Below are 15,282 nucleotides of genomic sequence, written 5' to 3'. Positions count from 1 at the left end.
CTTGTTGGCCCTCTCCAATTGCGTCAACTTAAAGATATTCTCTCATAAAGTGATCACTGGGCAATCACCTCGCTATAGACGTCCGCAGTTGTGTCGGTGTAAACTGGCCGAGGATAGACTAGTTTCGAACCAGGAATGTTAGTCCCTTTTTCACACAGTCGCTTACGTGGGCCCTGGACAACGTGGACCATTTCCCATACCTCGGGAGCCTCTTATCAACAAGGGCAGACATTGACCATGAGATCCAACACCGCCTCCAGTGCGCCAGTGCAGCCTTCGGCCGCCTGAGGAAAAGAATGTTTGAAGACCAGGCCCTCAAATCCACCAGCGAGCTCATGGTCTACAGGGCTGTAGTGATACCCGCCCTCCTGTCTGGCTCAGAGACACGGACCGTGTCCAGTAGACACCTCAAGTCGCTGGAGAAATACCACCAACGATGTCTCCGCAAGATCCTGCAAATCCCCTGGGAGGACAGACGCACCAACATTAGCGTCCTCGACCAGGCCAACATCCCCAGCATCGAAGCACAGGTTTGCCACACGCTCCTTCCGCTGCCTGCGCTTGGTTTCTGCACGCTCTCGGCGACGAGACTCGAGGTGCTCAGCGCCCTCCCGGATGCACTTCCTCCACTTAGGGCGGACTGGTCTTTGGGCCAGGGACTCCCAGGTGTCGGTGGGGATGTTGCACTTTATCGGGGAGGCTTTGAGGGTGGGTCCCTTGTAACGTTTCCTCTGCCCACCTTTGGCCCGTTTGCCTGTGAAGGAGTTCCGAGTAGAGCGCTCGCTTTGGGGAGTCTCGTGTCTGGGGGGGAACCATGCGGACAATGTGGCCCTGCCCAGCGAAGCTGGTCGAGTGTGGTCAGTGCTTCGATGCTGGGGATGTTGGCCTGGTCGAGGACGCTAACGTTGGTGCGTCTGTCCTCCCGGGGGATTTGCAGGATCTTGCGGAGACAGCGTTGGTGGTATTTCTCCAGTAACTTGAGGTGTCTACTGTACATGGTCCGTGTCTCTGAGCCATACAGGAGGGCGGGTATCACTACAGCCCTGTAGACCATGAGCTTGGTGGTGGATTTGAGGGCCTGGTCTTCAAACACTCTTTTCCTCAGGCGACCGAAGGCTGCACTGGCGCACTGGAGGCGGTGTTGGATCTCGTCGCCAATGTCTGCCCTTGTTGATAAGAGGCTCCCGAGGTATAAACCAACTCATTCTTAATAACAATGTGATGCTATGAATTCTTACCCACAGAACCCATGAAGCAAAGACATTACTGGTTACGATGTCACAGATGAAGAAAGTGTTTCTTTGGACGGGATAACATTCCCAAGACGGAATGACACGAGGGAGAGGGGGTTGGGAATTTCGGGAGCAGTGGGGGAGGGAGTGTAACTGGCCTATCAGATGCTACCAGCCATTGGAGAGGGAAAGCAGGGGTTATTACCCAACCCACAGTGTGAACGTACCGTGCTGGATAGGTGAGACACGGACTTGATGTGAATCAACTCCTCGAAAATTGTCTCCAGGTCTTCTGCTGTCCTTTGCGATGGTCTGGGTCAGGGAGAGAGAGAGGGAGAGAGATGGGGGAGAGAGAGAGGGACAGAGAGGGAGAGAGAGAGAAAGGGAGGGGGAAGAGAGGGAGAGAGAGAGGGACAGAGGGGGAGAGAGAGAGGGAGGGAGGGAGAGGGAGAGGGGGGGGCAGGGGGGAGAGGGAGGGGAAGAGAAAGCGAAGGAGAGAGATAGGGAGAGGAAGAGAGAGTGGGAGGGAGGGGGAGAGAGAGAGAGGGAGGGGGAGAGAGAGGGAGAGAGAGAGGGACAGAGGGGGAGAGAGAGAGGGAGGGAGGGAGAGGGAGAGGGGGGGGCAGGGGGGAGAGGGAGGGGAAGAGAGAGCGAAGGAGAGAGATAGGGAGAGGAAGAGAGAGTGGGAGGGAGGGGGAGAGAGAGAGAGGGAGGGGGAGAGAGAGAGGGAGGGGGAGAGAGTGAGGGGGAGAGAGTGAGGGGGAGAGGGGGGGAGAGAGAGAGAGAGAGAGAGGGGGAGAGAGAGAGGGAGGGAGGGAGAGAGAGAGAGGGGGAGAGAGAGAGAGGGAGGGGGGCAGGGGGGAGAGGGAGGGGGAGAGAGAGCGAAGGAGAGAGATAGGGAGAGGGGGAGGGAGGGAGGAGAGAGAGAGAGAGCGAGCGAGAGGGAGAGGGGGAGAGAGAGAGAGGGAGGGGGGGAGTGATGGAGGGGGGGAGAGATAGAGGGAGGGGGATAGATTGAGCGGGAGAGAGGGGGAGAGAGAGAGAGAGAGAAAAGGGGGAGATAGGGAGAGAGAGAGAGGGAGGGGGGGAGAGAGAGAGGGAGGGGGGAGAGAGAGGGAGGGGGAGAGAGAGGGAGAGGGAGAGAGAGAGGGAGAGAGAGGGAGAGAGGAGAGAGAGGGAGGAGTGGGAGGGGGGAGAGGGGGAGGGGGGAGAGGGAGAGGAGGGAGGGAGAGAGAGAGGGGAGAGAAAGTGGGAATGGAGAGAGACAGAGAGAGGGGGTAGTGAGAGAGAGAGAGAAACAGAGAGAGGGAGAGAATTTGTTAAATCATACAATGTTATCCAACCCCTACAACACTCCCAGATCTCTGCACTCCTTTAATTTTGCCCTCCTGACCATCCCTGATTATAATCGCTCCACCATCGGTGGCCGTGCCTTACTGTTGCCTAGGTCCCAAGCTCTGGAACTCCCTCCCTAAACCTCTCCACTCTCTCTCTCCTCCTTTAAGACGCTCCTTAAAACCCACCTCTGTGACCCAGCTTTTGGTCACCTGTCCTAATTTCTCCTTACGTGGCTCGGTGTTAAACACTCCCAGGGCAGGTACAGGGGGTTTGATACAGAGTAAAGCTCCCTCTACACTGTCCCATCGAACACTCCCAGGGCAGGTACAGGGGGTTAGATACAGAGTAAAGCTCCCTCTACACTGTCCCATCGAACACGCCCAGGGCAGGTACAGGGGGTTAGATACAGAGTAAAGCTCCCTCTACACTGTCCCATCAAACACTCCCAGGGCAGGTACAGGGGGTTAGATACAGAGTAAAGCTCCCTCTACACTGTCCCATCAAACACTCCCAGGGCAGGTACAGGGGGTTAGATACAGAGTAAAGCTCCCTCTACACTGTCCCATCAAACACTCCCAGGGCAGGTACAGGGGGTTAGATACTGAGTAAAGCTCCCTCTACACTGTCCCATCAAACACTCCCAGGGCAGGTACAGGGGGTTAGATACAGAGTAAAGCTCCCTCTACACTGTCCCCATCAAACACACCCAGGGCAGGTACAGGGGGTTAGATACAGAGTAAAGCTCCCTCTACACTGTCCCATCAAACACTCCCAGGGCAGGTACAGGGGGTTAGATACAGAGTAAAGCTCCCTCTACACTGTCCCATCAAACACTCCCAGGGCAGGTACAGGGGGTTAGATACAGAGTAAAGCTCTCTCTACACTGTCCCATCAAACACTCCCAGGGCAGGTACAGCACGGGGTTAGATACAGAGTAAAGCTCCCTCTACACTGTCCCATCAAATACTCCCAGGGCAGGTACAGCATGGGGTTAAATACAGAGTAAAGCTCCCTCTACACTGCCCCATCAAACACTCCCGGGGCAGGTACAGGGGGTTAGATACAGAGTAAAGCTCCCTCTACACTGTCCCATCAAACACTCCCGGGGCAGGTACAGGGGGTTAGATACAGAGTAAAGCTCCCTCTACACTGTCCCATGAAACACTCCCAGGGCAGGTACAGGGTGTTAGATACAGAGTAAAGCTCCCTCTACACTCTCCCATCAAACACTCCCAGGGCAGGTACAGCACGGGGTTAGATACAGAGTAAAGCTCCCTCTACACTGTCCCATCAAACACTCCCAGGGCAGGTACAGCACGGGGTTAGATACAGAGTAAAGCTCCCTCTACACTGTCCCATGAAACACTCCCAGGGCAGGTACAGCATGGGGTTAGATACAGAGTAAAGCTCCCTCTACACTGTCCCATCAAACACTCCCAAGGCAGGTACAGCACGGGTTAGATACAGAGTAAAGCTCCGTCTACACTGTCCCCATCAAACACTCCCAGGGCAGGTACAGGGGGTTAGATACAGAGTAAAGCTCCCTCTACACTGTCCCATCAAACACTCCCAAGGCAGGTACAGGGGTTAGATACAGAGTAAAGCTCCCTCTACACTGTCCCATCAAACACTCCCAGGGCAGGTACAGCACGGGGTTTGATACACCCTCTCTTACGCAGTTTTAGATTTAAGCTGTCTGGTACTTACGGCTTCCGTAGGATCATAGTCAACAGGGCGTCGGGTCCATGGAGAGTAAGCAGTGAGATTGCTTCCAGCAATTCATCCTCCGAATCTCGCTCTCTGGTCTCTGCCTTCTCTGAACTCTTGGGGAGGTGGAGGAAATGGCTGTCTCTGTCCTGAAAGTTCAGCTCCTGCCTCACTGGAGCAAGTGCGCAGGAGATTGGGTCAGACAGTTAAGGTGCGTAAGCGTCGGGAGCAGGAGTCGGCCATTCGGCCCCTCGAGCCTGCTCCGCCATTTAATACGATCATGGCTGATCCGATCATGGACTCAGCTCCACTTCCCCGCCCGCTCCCCATAACCCTTCACTCCCTTATCGCTCAAAAATCTGTCTATCTCTACCTTAAATATATTCAATGTCCCAGCCTCCACAGCTCTCTGGGGCAGAGAATTCCACTGATTTAAAACCCTCTGAGAGAAGAAATTCCTCCTCATCTCAGTTTTAAATGGGCGGCCCCTTATTCTAAGACCATGCCCCCTAGTTCTAGTCTCCCCCATCAGTGGGAACATCCTCTCTGCATCCACCTTGTCAAGCCCCCTCATAATCTTATACGTTTCGATAAGATCACCTCTCATTCTTCTGAATTCCAATGAGTAGAGGCCCAACCTACTCAACCTTTCCTCATAAGTCAACCCCCTCATCTCCGGAATCAACCGAGTGAACCTTCTCTGAACTGCCTCCAAAGCAAGTATATCCTTTCGTAAATACGGAGACCAAAACTGCATGCAGTACTCCAGGTGTGGCCTCACCAATACCCTGTATAACTGTAGCAAGACTTCCCTGCTTTTATACTCCATCCCCTTTGCAATAAAGGCCAAGATACCATTGGCCTTCCTGATCACTTGCTGTACCTGCATACTAACCTTTTGTGTTTCATGTACAAGTAACCCCCAGGTCCCGCTGTACTGCGGCACTTTGTAATCTTTCTCCATTTAAATAATAACTTACTCTTTGATTTTTTCTGCCAAAGTGCATGACCTCACACTTTCCAACATTATACTCCATCTGACAAATTTTTGCCCACTCACTTAGCCTGTCTGTGTCCTTTTTCAGATTTTTTGTGTCCTCCTCACACATTGCTTTCCCACCCATCTTTGTATCGTCAGCAAACTTGGCTACATTACACTCGGTCCCTTCTTCCAAGTCGTTAATATAGATTGTAAATATTAAGTGGCATAAGAATTAGGAGCAGGAGTTGGCCATTGGGCCCCTAGAGCCTGCTCCGCCATTTAATACGATCATGGCTGATCTTCGACCTCAACTCCACTTTCCTGCCCGATCCCTCGATCCCCTTCGTGTCCCAGAAATCTACCCTTGAATATACTCAATGACTGAGCCTCCACTGCCCTCTGGGGCAGAGAATTCCAAAGATTCACCACCCTCTGAGTGAAGAAATTCCTCCTCATCTCAGTCCTAAATGGCCGACCCCTTATCCTGAGACTGTGTGACCCCTGGTTCTAGACTCCCCAGCCCGGGGGGAAACACCCTCCCTGCATCTACCCTGTCAATCCCCCTCAGAATCTGGTCTGTTTCAGTGAGATCACCTCTCATTCTTCTAAACTCCAGAGAATATCGGCCCGGTCTACTCAATCTCTCCTCATAGGACAATCCCCACATCCCAGGAATCAGTCTGGTGAACCTTCGCTGCACTCCCTCTATGGCAAGTATATCCTTCCTTAGATAAGGAGACCGACACTGTACACAATACTCCAGGTGTGGTCTCACCAGGGCCCTGTATAACTGGAGTAAGACGTATTTAGTTTGGTATTCAAATCCTCCTGTAAGGTATAATATGAATGGCACGATTTTGAAACGTGTCGAAGAGTAGAGGGCACTTGATGCCCCATCGAGACACCACCATCGACAAGACACAAGTCAGGAGTGTGAGGGAACACTCCCCACTTGCCTGGATGAGTTGCAGCTCCAACAAACACTCGAGAAGCTCGACACCATCCAGGACAAAGCAGGCCGCTCGATGGGCCACGCTCCCCACCACCTTCAACACTCACTCCCTCCACCACCTCCAACACTCACTCCCTCCACCACCTCCAACACTCACTCCCTCCACCACCTCCAACACTCACTCCCTCCACCACCTCCAACACTCACTCCCTCCACCACCGGCGCACCGTGGCTGCAGTGTGCACCGTCTACAAGATGCACCGCGGCAACTCGCCAAGGCTTCTTCGGCAGCACCTCCCAAACCCGCCACCTCTACCCGTCTCGAGGGACAAGGGCAGCAGGTCCATGGGAACACCACCCCCTCCACGTTCCCCTCCCAGTCACACACCATCCCGACTCGGGAATATATCGGCCGTTCCTTCATCGTCGCTGCAGGGGAGGGAGTTCCAGAGCTTGGGGCCCAGGCAACAGAAGGCACGGCCACCGATGGTGGAGCGATTATAATCAGGGATGGTCAGGAGGGCAGAATTAGAGGAGTGCATAGATCTCGGGGGGGTTGTAGGGCTGGAGGGGGTTACAGAGATAGGGAGGGGTGTAGGGAGCTGGTGGTTACAGAGATAGGGAGGGGTGTAGGGGGCTGGAGGAGGTTAGAGAGATAGGGAGGGGTGTAGGGGGCTGGAGGTTACAGAGATAGGGAGGGGTGTAGGGGGCTGGAGGAGGTTAGAGAGATAGGGAGGGGTGTAGAGGGCTGGAGGGGGTTACAGAGATAGGGAGGGGTGTAGGGGGCTGGAGGTTACAGAGATAGGGAGGGGTGTAGGGGGCTGGAGGAGGTTAGAGAGATAGGGAGGGGTGTAGGGGGCTGGAGGTTACAGAGATACGGAGGGGTGTAGGGGGCTGGAGGAGGTTAGAGAGATAGGGAGGGGTGTAGGGGCTGGAGGAGGTTAGAGAGATAGGGAGGGGTGTAGGGGCTGGAGGGGGTTACAGAGATAGGGAGGGGTGTAGGGGCTGGAGGAGGTTACAGAGATAGGGAGGGGTGTAGGGGCTGGCGGAGGTTACAGAGATAGGGAGGGGTGTAGGGGCTGGAGGGGGTTAAAGAGATAGGGAGGGGTGTAGCAGGCTGGAGGGGGGTTACAGAGATAGGAAGGGGTGTAGGGGCTGGAGGAGGTTACAGAGATAGGGAGGGGTGTAGGTGTTGGAGGGGGTTACAGAGATAGAGAGGTGGGTGAGTAGGCCATGGAGGGATTTGAAAGAGAGAGAGAGGTTAGGTTAGATTGGGTCATTGAATATATTCAAGGCGGAGATAGACAGATAAGGGAGTGAAGGGTTATGGGGAGCGGGAGGGGAAGTGGAGCTGAGTCCATGATCGGATCAGCCATGATCTTATTAAATGGTGGAGCAGGCTCGAGGGGTCGAATGGCCGACTCCTGCTCCTATTTCTTATGTTCTTATCAAACCAAGGATGAGAATTTCGAAATCGAGGCGTTGCTTAACCGGGAGCCAATGTAGGTCAGCGAGCACAGGGGGTGATGGGTGAGCGGGACTCGGTGTGAGTTAGGACACGGGTCAGTGAGCACAGGGGGTGATGGGTGAGCGGGACTGGGTGTGAGTTAGGACACAGGGGCAGTGAGCACAGGGGGTGATGGGTGAGCGGGACTTGGTGTGAGTTAGGACACGGGGGCAGCGAGCACAGGGGGTGATGGGTGAGCGGGACTCGGTGTGAGTTAGGACACGGGGTCAGTGAGCACAGGGGGTGATGGGCGAGTGGGACTGGGTGCGAGTTAGGACACGGGGTCAGTGAGCACAGGGGGTGATGGGTGAGTGGGACTGGGTGCGAGTTAGGACACGGGGTCAGTGAGCACAGGGGGTGATGGGTGAGTGGGACTGGGTGTGAGTTAGGACACGGGGTCAGTAAGCACAGGGGGTGATGGGTGAGCGGGACTCGGTGTGAGTTAGGACACGGGGCAGTGAGCACAGGGGGTGATGGGTGAGTGGGACTGGGTGCGAGTTAGGACACGGGGCAGTGAGCACAGGGGGTGATGGGTGAGTGGGACTGGGTGTGAGTTAGGACACGGGGTCAGTGAGCACAGGGGGTGATGATGAGTGGGACTGGGTGCGAGTTAGGACACGGGGCAGTGAGCACAGGGGGTGATGGGTGAGTGGGACTCGGTGCGAGTTAGGACACGGGGTCAGCGAGCACAGGGGGTGATGGGTGAGCGGGACTCGGTGAGAGTTAGGACACGGGGGCAGTGAGCACAGGGGGTGATGGGTGAGCGGGACTCGGTGCGAGTTAGGACACGGGGGCAGCGAGCACAGGGGGTGATGGGTGAGCGGGACTCGGTGCGAGTTAGGACACGGGGTCAGTGAGCACAGGGGGTGAGGGGTGAGTGGGACTCGGTGAGCACAGGGGGTGATGGGTGAGCGGGACTCGGTGAGAGTTAGGACACGGGGGCAGCCGAGTTTTGGATCACCTCGAGTTTACGTCGGGTAGAATGTGGGAGGCCAGCCAGGAGTGTGTTGGAATAGTCAAGTCTGGAGGTAACGGGGGCACGGATGAGGGCTTCAGCAGCGGATGAGCTGAGGCAGGGGGCGGAGACGGGCGATGTTACGGAGGGGGAAACAGGCGGGTTTAGCTATGCTGCGGGATATGTGGCCGGAAGCTCATTTCAGGGTCAGATATAACACCCAGGTGGCGAACAGTCTGGTTCAGCCTCAAACAGGAGTTGGGGAGAGGTAGGGAGGTTGGAGACTGGGAAGACTACAGAATGGTTCTTACCGTGAACAAGAAGGCCTGCTTCGACTAACAGCTGGAGAACACCCACTGCTTGAAGTCTGGTTTGAACAACCGCGCTTAACCTCATCAGGCAATCCACGAGCTCCCTCCCCGTACAGCATTGTCTGTGGACAGGAGAACTTGGCGTTATTCGAAATCCGCACTTAACTACCAGATAAGTACATATGGTATAGGAGCGGGAGGAGGCCGTTCAGCCCCTCGAGCCTGTTACATTAGGAACAGGAGGAGGCCATTCAGCCCCTCGAGCCTGTTACATTAGGAACAGGAGGAGGCCATTCAGCACGAGCCTGTTACATTAGGAACAGGAGGAGGCCATTCAGCCCCTCGAGCCTGTTACATTAGGAACAGGAGGAGGCCGTTCAGCCCCTCGAGCCTGTTACATTAGGAACAGGAGGAGGCCATTCAGCCCCTCGAGCCTGTTACATTAGGAACAGGAGGAGGCCATTCAGCCCCTCAAGCCTGTTATATTAGGAACAGGAGGAGGCCATTCAGCCCCTCGAGCCTGTTACATTAGGAACAGGAGGAGGCCATTCAGCCCCTTGAGCCTGTTACATTAGGAACAGGAGGAGGCCGTTCAGCCCCTCGAGCCTGTTACATTAGGAACAGGAGGAGGCCATTCAGCCCCTCGAGCCTGTTACATTAGGAACAGGAGGAGGCCATTCAGCCCCTCGAGCCTGTTACATTAGGAACAGGAGGAGACCATTCAGCCCCTCGAGCCTGTTACATTAGGAACAGGAGGAGGCGGGAATTCTCCCTGGTGTCCTGGGGCCAATATTTATCCCTCGACCAACATCACTAAAACAAATGATCTGGGTCATTATCACATTGCTGTGTGTGGGAGCTTGTGTGCACAAATTGGCGTTTCCCACATTACAACAGTGACTACACTCCAAAAGTACTTCATTGGCTGTAATGCGCTTTGGGACGTTCGGTGGTTGTGAAAGTCGGTATATAAATACAAGTCTTTCTTTCTCCACAACCCTGCTCATAATTTAACCCCCTTCATCATCATCGGCACTCCCTCGGAATCGAGGAAGACTTGCTTCCACTCTAAACACGAGTCCTTAGGTGGCTGAACAGCCCAATACGGGACCCACAGTCCCTGTCACAGGTGGGACAGACAGACGTTGAGGGAAGGGGAGGGTGGGACAGGTTTGCCGCACGCTCCTTCCGCTGCCTGCGCTTGGTTTCTGCACGCTCTCGGCGACGAGACTCGAGGTGCTCAGCGCCCTCCCGGATGCACTTCCTCCACTTAGGGCGGACTGGTCTTTGGGCCAGGGACTCCCAGGTGTCGGTGGGGATGTTGCGCTTTGAGGGTGGTCCCTTGTAACGTTTCCTCTGCCCACCTTTGGCTCGTTTGCCCGTGAAGGAGTTCCGAGTAGAGCGCTTGCTTTGGGGAGTCTCGTGTCTGGGGCACATGCGGACAATGTGGCCCTGCCCAGCGGAGCTGGTCGAGTGTGGTCAGTGCTTCGATGCTGGGGATGTTGGGCCTGGTCGAGGACGCTAACGTTGGTGCGTCTGTCCTCCCAGGGGATTTGTAGGATCTTGCGGAGACAGCGTTGGTGGTATTTCTCCAGCGACTTGAGGTGTCTACTGTACATGGTCCGTGTCTCTGAGCCATACAGGAGGGCGGGTATCACTACAGCCCTGTAGACCATGAGCTTGCTGGTGGATTTGAGGGCCTGGTCTTCAAACACTCTTTTCCTCAGGCGACTGAAGGCTGCACTGGCGCACTGGAGGCGGTGTTGGATCTCGTCGCCAATGTCTGCCCTTGTTGATCGGACACCGCTGGAGTGGAACTAAACCACAGAACCAGTGGGAACCTGTTCAACCTTGGCCTTCTCCAGGCCAGGTCCAAGATCACCCCAACCTCTGCCATTGAGCTATAGTACGTGGACGATGCCTGCATCTGCGCACACACACAGAGGCTGAACTGCAGGATATAGTCGACGTATTTACGGAGGCGTACGATAGCACGGACCTTACGCTAAACATCCGTAAGACAAAGATCCTCCACCAGTCTGTCCTCTCTGCTCAGCACTGCCCCCCAGTCATCAAGATCCACGGCCCGGCCCTGGACAACGTGGACCATTTCCCATACCTCATCATTTAGCCCCCTTTTAGCCCCCCAGGGATATAATTCTGGAGAATCTATGCTGTTCCGAGCTCCTGTGTGGGCCTAGCTATTGTCCAGTTCGGACCCCGCATCATCAAAACATAGAAACATAGAAAATAGGAGCAGGAGAAGACCATTGGGCCCTTCGAGCCTGCACCACCATTCAATATGATCATGGCTGATCATGCAACTTCAGTACCCCATTCCTGCTTTCTCTCCACACCCCCTGATCCCTTTAGCCGTAAGGGCCACATCTAACTCCCTTTTGAATATATCCAACGAACTGGCCCCAACAACTTTCTGTGGTAGAGAATTCCACAGGTTCACCACTCTCTGGGTGAAGAAGTTTCTCCTCATCTCGGTCCTAAATGGCTTACCCCTTATCCTTAAACTGTAACCCCTGGTTCTGGACTTCCCCAACATCGGGAACATTCTTCCTGCATCTAACCTGTCCAGTCCCGTCAGAATTTTACATGTTTCTATGAGATCCCCTCTCATTCTTCTAAATTCCAGTGAATATAAGCCCAGTCGATCCAGTCTTTCTTCATATGTCAGTCCTGCCATCCCGGGAATCAGTCTGGTGAACCTTCGCTGCACTCCCTCAATAGCAAGAATGTCCTTCCTCAGATTAGGAGACCAAAACTGCACACAATACTCCAGGTGTGGTCTCACCACGCTGGCCCCATTACATGTTCCTTCAGACGCACACTCTCCCGACACCTACCTGAACGTCTTGAGATGGTGTCTGTGGTCTCTCACCAGGTTGGTCTCGGCAGACAACAAAGCGTTGAGTAGGACTTGCCCAGCATGTTCCACCTTATCGGAGGAGCCCTGACAATAGGGGGAGCGGGGGTAGGAGGGCGTTGAGGTGGGGGGGGGGGGGGTGGAGAAAGAACATAAGAACATAAGAAATAGGAGCAGGAGTCGGCCATTCGGCCCCTCGAGCCTGCTCCGCCATTTAATACGATCATGGCTGATCCGATCATGGACTCAGCTCCACTTCCCCGCCCGCTCCCCATAACCCTTCACTCCCTTATCGCTCAAACATCTGTCTATCTCCGCCTTAAATATATTCAATGTCCCAGCCTCCACAGCTCTCTGGGGCAGAGAATTCCACAGATTTACAACCCTCTGAGAGAAGAAATTCCTCCTCATCTCAGTTTTAAATGGGCGGCCCCTTATTCTAAGACCATGCCCCCTAGTTCTAGTCTCCCCCATCAGTGGAAACATCCTCTCTGCATCCACCTTGTCGAGCCCCCTCATAATCTTATACGTTTCCATAAGATCACCTCTCATTCTTCTGAATTCCAATGAGTAGAGGCCCAACCTACTCAACCTTTCCTCATAAGTCAAACCCCCTCATCCCCGGAATCAACCGAGTGAACCTTCTCTGAACTGCCTCCAAAGAGAACAGATTTAATTGGGGAGACGCGCGTGGAGATCTTAAATATTGAGCAGTGGAAAATAATTGAATATTGGGGGAAGACCGAAGCCATTGTCTTTGGTCCCTGCCACAAACTCCGTTCCCCAGCCCCCGACTCCCTCCCTCGCCCCAACTCCTGTCTGAGGCTGGACCAGACTGTTCACAACCTGGGTGTTACATCTGACCCTGAAATGAGCTCCCGGCCACACATCCCGCAGCATAACTAAACCCGCCTGTTTCCACACTCCGTAACATCGCCCGTCTCCGCCCCCTGCCTCAGCTCATCCACTACTGAAGCCCTCATCCGTGCCTTTGTTACCTCCAGACTTGACTATTCCAACACACTCCTGGCCGGCCTCCCACATTCTACCCGACGTAAACTAGAGGTGATCCAAAACTCGGCTGCCCCCGTGTCCTAACTCACACCACGTCCCACTCAACCATCACCCCCTGTGCTCGCTGACCGACATTGGCTCCCGGTTAAGCAACGCCTCGATTTCAAAATTCTCATCCTTGTTTACAAATCCCTCCATGGCCTCCTCACCCCCTCCCTATCTCTGTAACCTCCTCCAGCCCCCACACCCCTCCCTATCTCTGTAACCCCCTCCAGCCCCTACACCCCTCCCTATCTCTGTAACCTCCTCCAGCCCCTACACCCCTCCCTATCTCTGTAACCTCCTTCAGCCCCTACACCCCTCCCTATCTCTGTAACCTCCTCCAGCCCCTACACCCCTCCCTATCTCTGTAACTTCCTCCAGCCCCTACACCCCTCCCTATCTCTGTAACCCCCTCCAGCCCCTACACCCCTCCCTATCTCTGTAACCTCCTCCAGCCCCTACACCCCTCCCTATCTCTGTAACCCCCTCCAGCCCCTACACCCCTCCCCATCTCTGTAACCTCCTCCAGCCCCTACACCCCTCCCTATCTCTGTAACTTCCTCCAGCCCCACAACCCCCCCACCCCGCCCGAGGTCTCTGCAGTCCTCTAATTCTGCCCTCCTGACCATCCCTGATTATAATCGCTCCACCATCGGTGGCTGTGCCCTCTGTTGCCTGGGCCCCAAGCTCTGGAACTCCCTCCCTAAACCTCTCCGCCTCTCTCTTATCCTTCAAGACGCTCCTTAAAACCTCCCTCTTTGAAAAAGCTTTTGGTCACCTGTCCCTAATTTCTCCTTGGGGAAGTTTTGCTACGTTAAAAGCACTGTTATAAATATACCACCTTTTTGAATGACGTTCCCCAAACTCTCACTCACCTGTCTCATCGTGTCAGAGAGTTGTGTGATTGGGAGATCGGAGATTGGTGTCTAGAAAACACAACAGGAACAAATCCATCAGCAAGGGACACAAACCCACACTGAACACGACAGCAAAGGATTGTGTTCAATCTTAGAGTCACAGAACCAGAGGAACAGGAGGAGGCCGTTCAGCCCCTCGAGTCTGTTACATTAGGAACAGGAGGGAGGCCGTTCAGCCACTCGAGCCTGTTACATTAGGGACAGGAGGAGGCCATTCAGCCCCTCGAGCCTGTTACATTAGGAACAGGAGGCCATTCAGCCCCTCGAGCCTGTTACATTAGGAACAGGAGGAGGCCATTCAGCCCCTCGAGCCTGTTACGTTAGGAACAGGAGGAGACCATTCAGCCTCTCGAGCCTGTTACATTAGGAACAGGAGGGGGCCATTCAGCCTCTCGAGCCTGTTACATTAGGAACAGGAGGAGGCCATTCAGCCCCTCGAGCCTGTTACGTTAGGAACAGGAGGAGGCCGTTCAGCCCCTCGAGCCTGTTACATTAGGAACAGGAAGGAGGCCGTTCAGCCCCTCGAGCCTGTTACATTAGGAACAGGAGGAGACAATTCAGCCCCTCGAGCCTGTTACATTAGGAACAGGAGGAGGCCGTTCAGCCCCTCGGGCCTGTTACATTAGGAACAGGAGGAGGCCATTCAGCCCCTCGAGCCTGTTACATTAGGGACAGGAGGAGGCCATTCAGCCCCTCGAGCCTGGTACAATAGGAACAGGAGGAGGCCATTCAGCCCCTCGAGCCTGTTACATTAGGGACAGGAGGAGGCCATTCAGCCCCTCGAGCCTGTTACATTAGGAACAGGAGGAGGCCGTTCAGCCCCTCGAGCCTGTTACATTAGGAACAGGAGGAGACCATTCAGCCCCTCGAGTCTGTTACATTAGGAACAGGAGGAGGCCATTCAGCCCCTCGAGCCTGTTACATTAGGAACAGGAGGAGACCATTCAGCCCCTCGAGTCTGTTACATTAGGAACAGGAGGAGGCCATTCAGCCCCTCGAGTCTGTTACATTAGGAACAGGAGGGGGCCGTTCAGCCCCTCGAGCCTGTTACATTAGGAACAGGAGGAGACCATTCAGCCCCTCGAGTCTGTTACATTAGGAACAGGAGGGGGCCGTTCAGCCCCTCGAGCCTGTTACATTCGGAACAGGAGGAGGCCATTCAGCCCCTCGAGCCTGTTACATTAGGAACAGGAGGAGGCCATTCAGCCCCTCGAGCCTGTTACATTAGGAACAGGAGGAGGCCATTCAGCCCCTCGAGCCTGTTACATTAGGAACAGGAGGAGGCCATTCAGCCCCTCGAGCCTGTTACATTAGGAACAGGAAGGAGGCCGTTCAGCCCCTCGAGCCTGTGACATTAGGAACAGGAGGAGGCCATTCAGCCCCTCGAGCCTGTTACATTAGGAACAGGAGGAGGCCATTCAGCCCCTCGAGCCTGTTACATTAGGAA

General features: G+C 54.8%; 1 protein-coding gene across 1 annotated transcript in view; it reads right to left on the bottom strand.

Moving 5' to 3' along the window:
- LOC139241098 (rap guanine nucleotide exchange factor 3-like) overlaps nucleotides 1–13,802 on the bottom strand; it is a 30,522-nt gene extending 16,720 nt beyond the window's left edge. Inside the window, exons 1-5 of the mRNA XM_070869787.1 lie at nucleotides 13,794–13,802; nucleotides 11,843–11,949; nucleotides 8,985–9,106; nucleotides 4,278–4,449; nucleotides 1,460–1,544 (exon numbers count right to left, since the gene is read on the bottom strand). Coding sequence (XP_070725888.1) covers nucleotides 1,460–1,544; nucleotides 4,278–4,449; nucleotides 8,985–9,106; nucleotides 11,843–11,949; nucleotides 13,794–13,802 — 495 coding nt within the window. The remainder of the gene's footprint in view (nucleotides 1–1,459; nucleotides 1,545–4,277; nucleotides 4,450–8,984; nucleotides 9,107–11,842; nucleotides 11,950–13,793) is intronic.
- Nucleotides 13,803–15,282: the final 1,480 nt, after the last annotated feature.

This window comes from Pristiophorus japonicus, chromosome Y (assembly GCF_044704955.1).
Source record: "Pristiophorus japonicus isolate sPriJap1 chromosome Y, sPriJap1.hap1, whole genome shotgun sequence".
Classification (NCBI taxonomy): domain Eukaryota; kingdom Metazoa; phylum Chordata; class Chondrichthyes; family Pristiophoridae; genus Pristiophorus; species Pristiophorus japonicus.
Note: the sequence above shows the minus strand (reverse complement) of the source record. Positions and strands in the feature narration are given on the sequence as shown.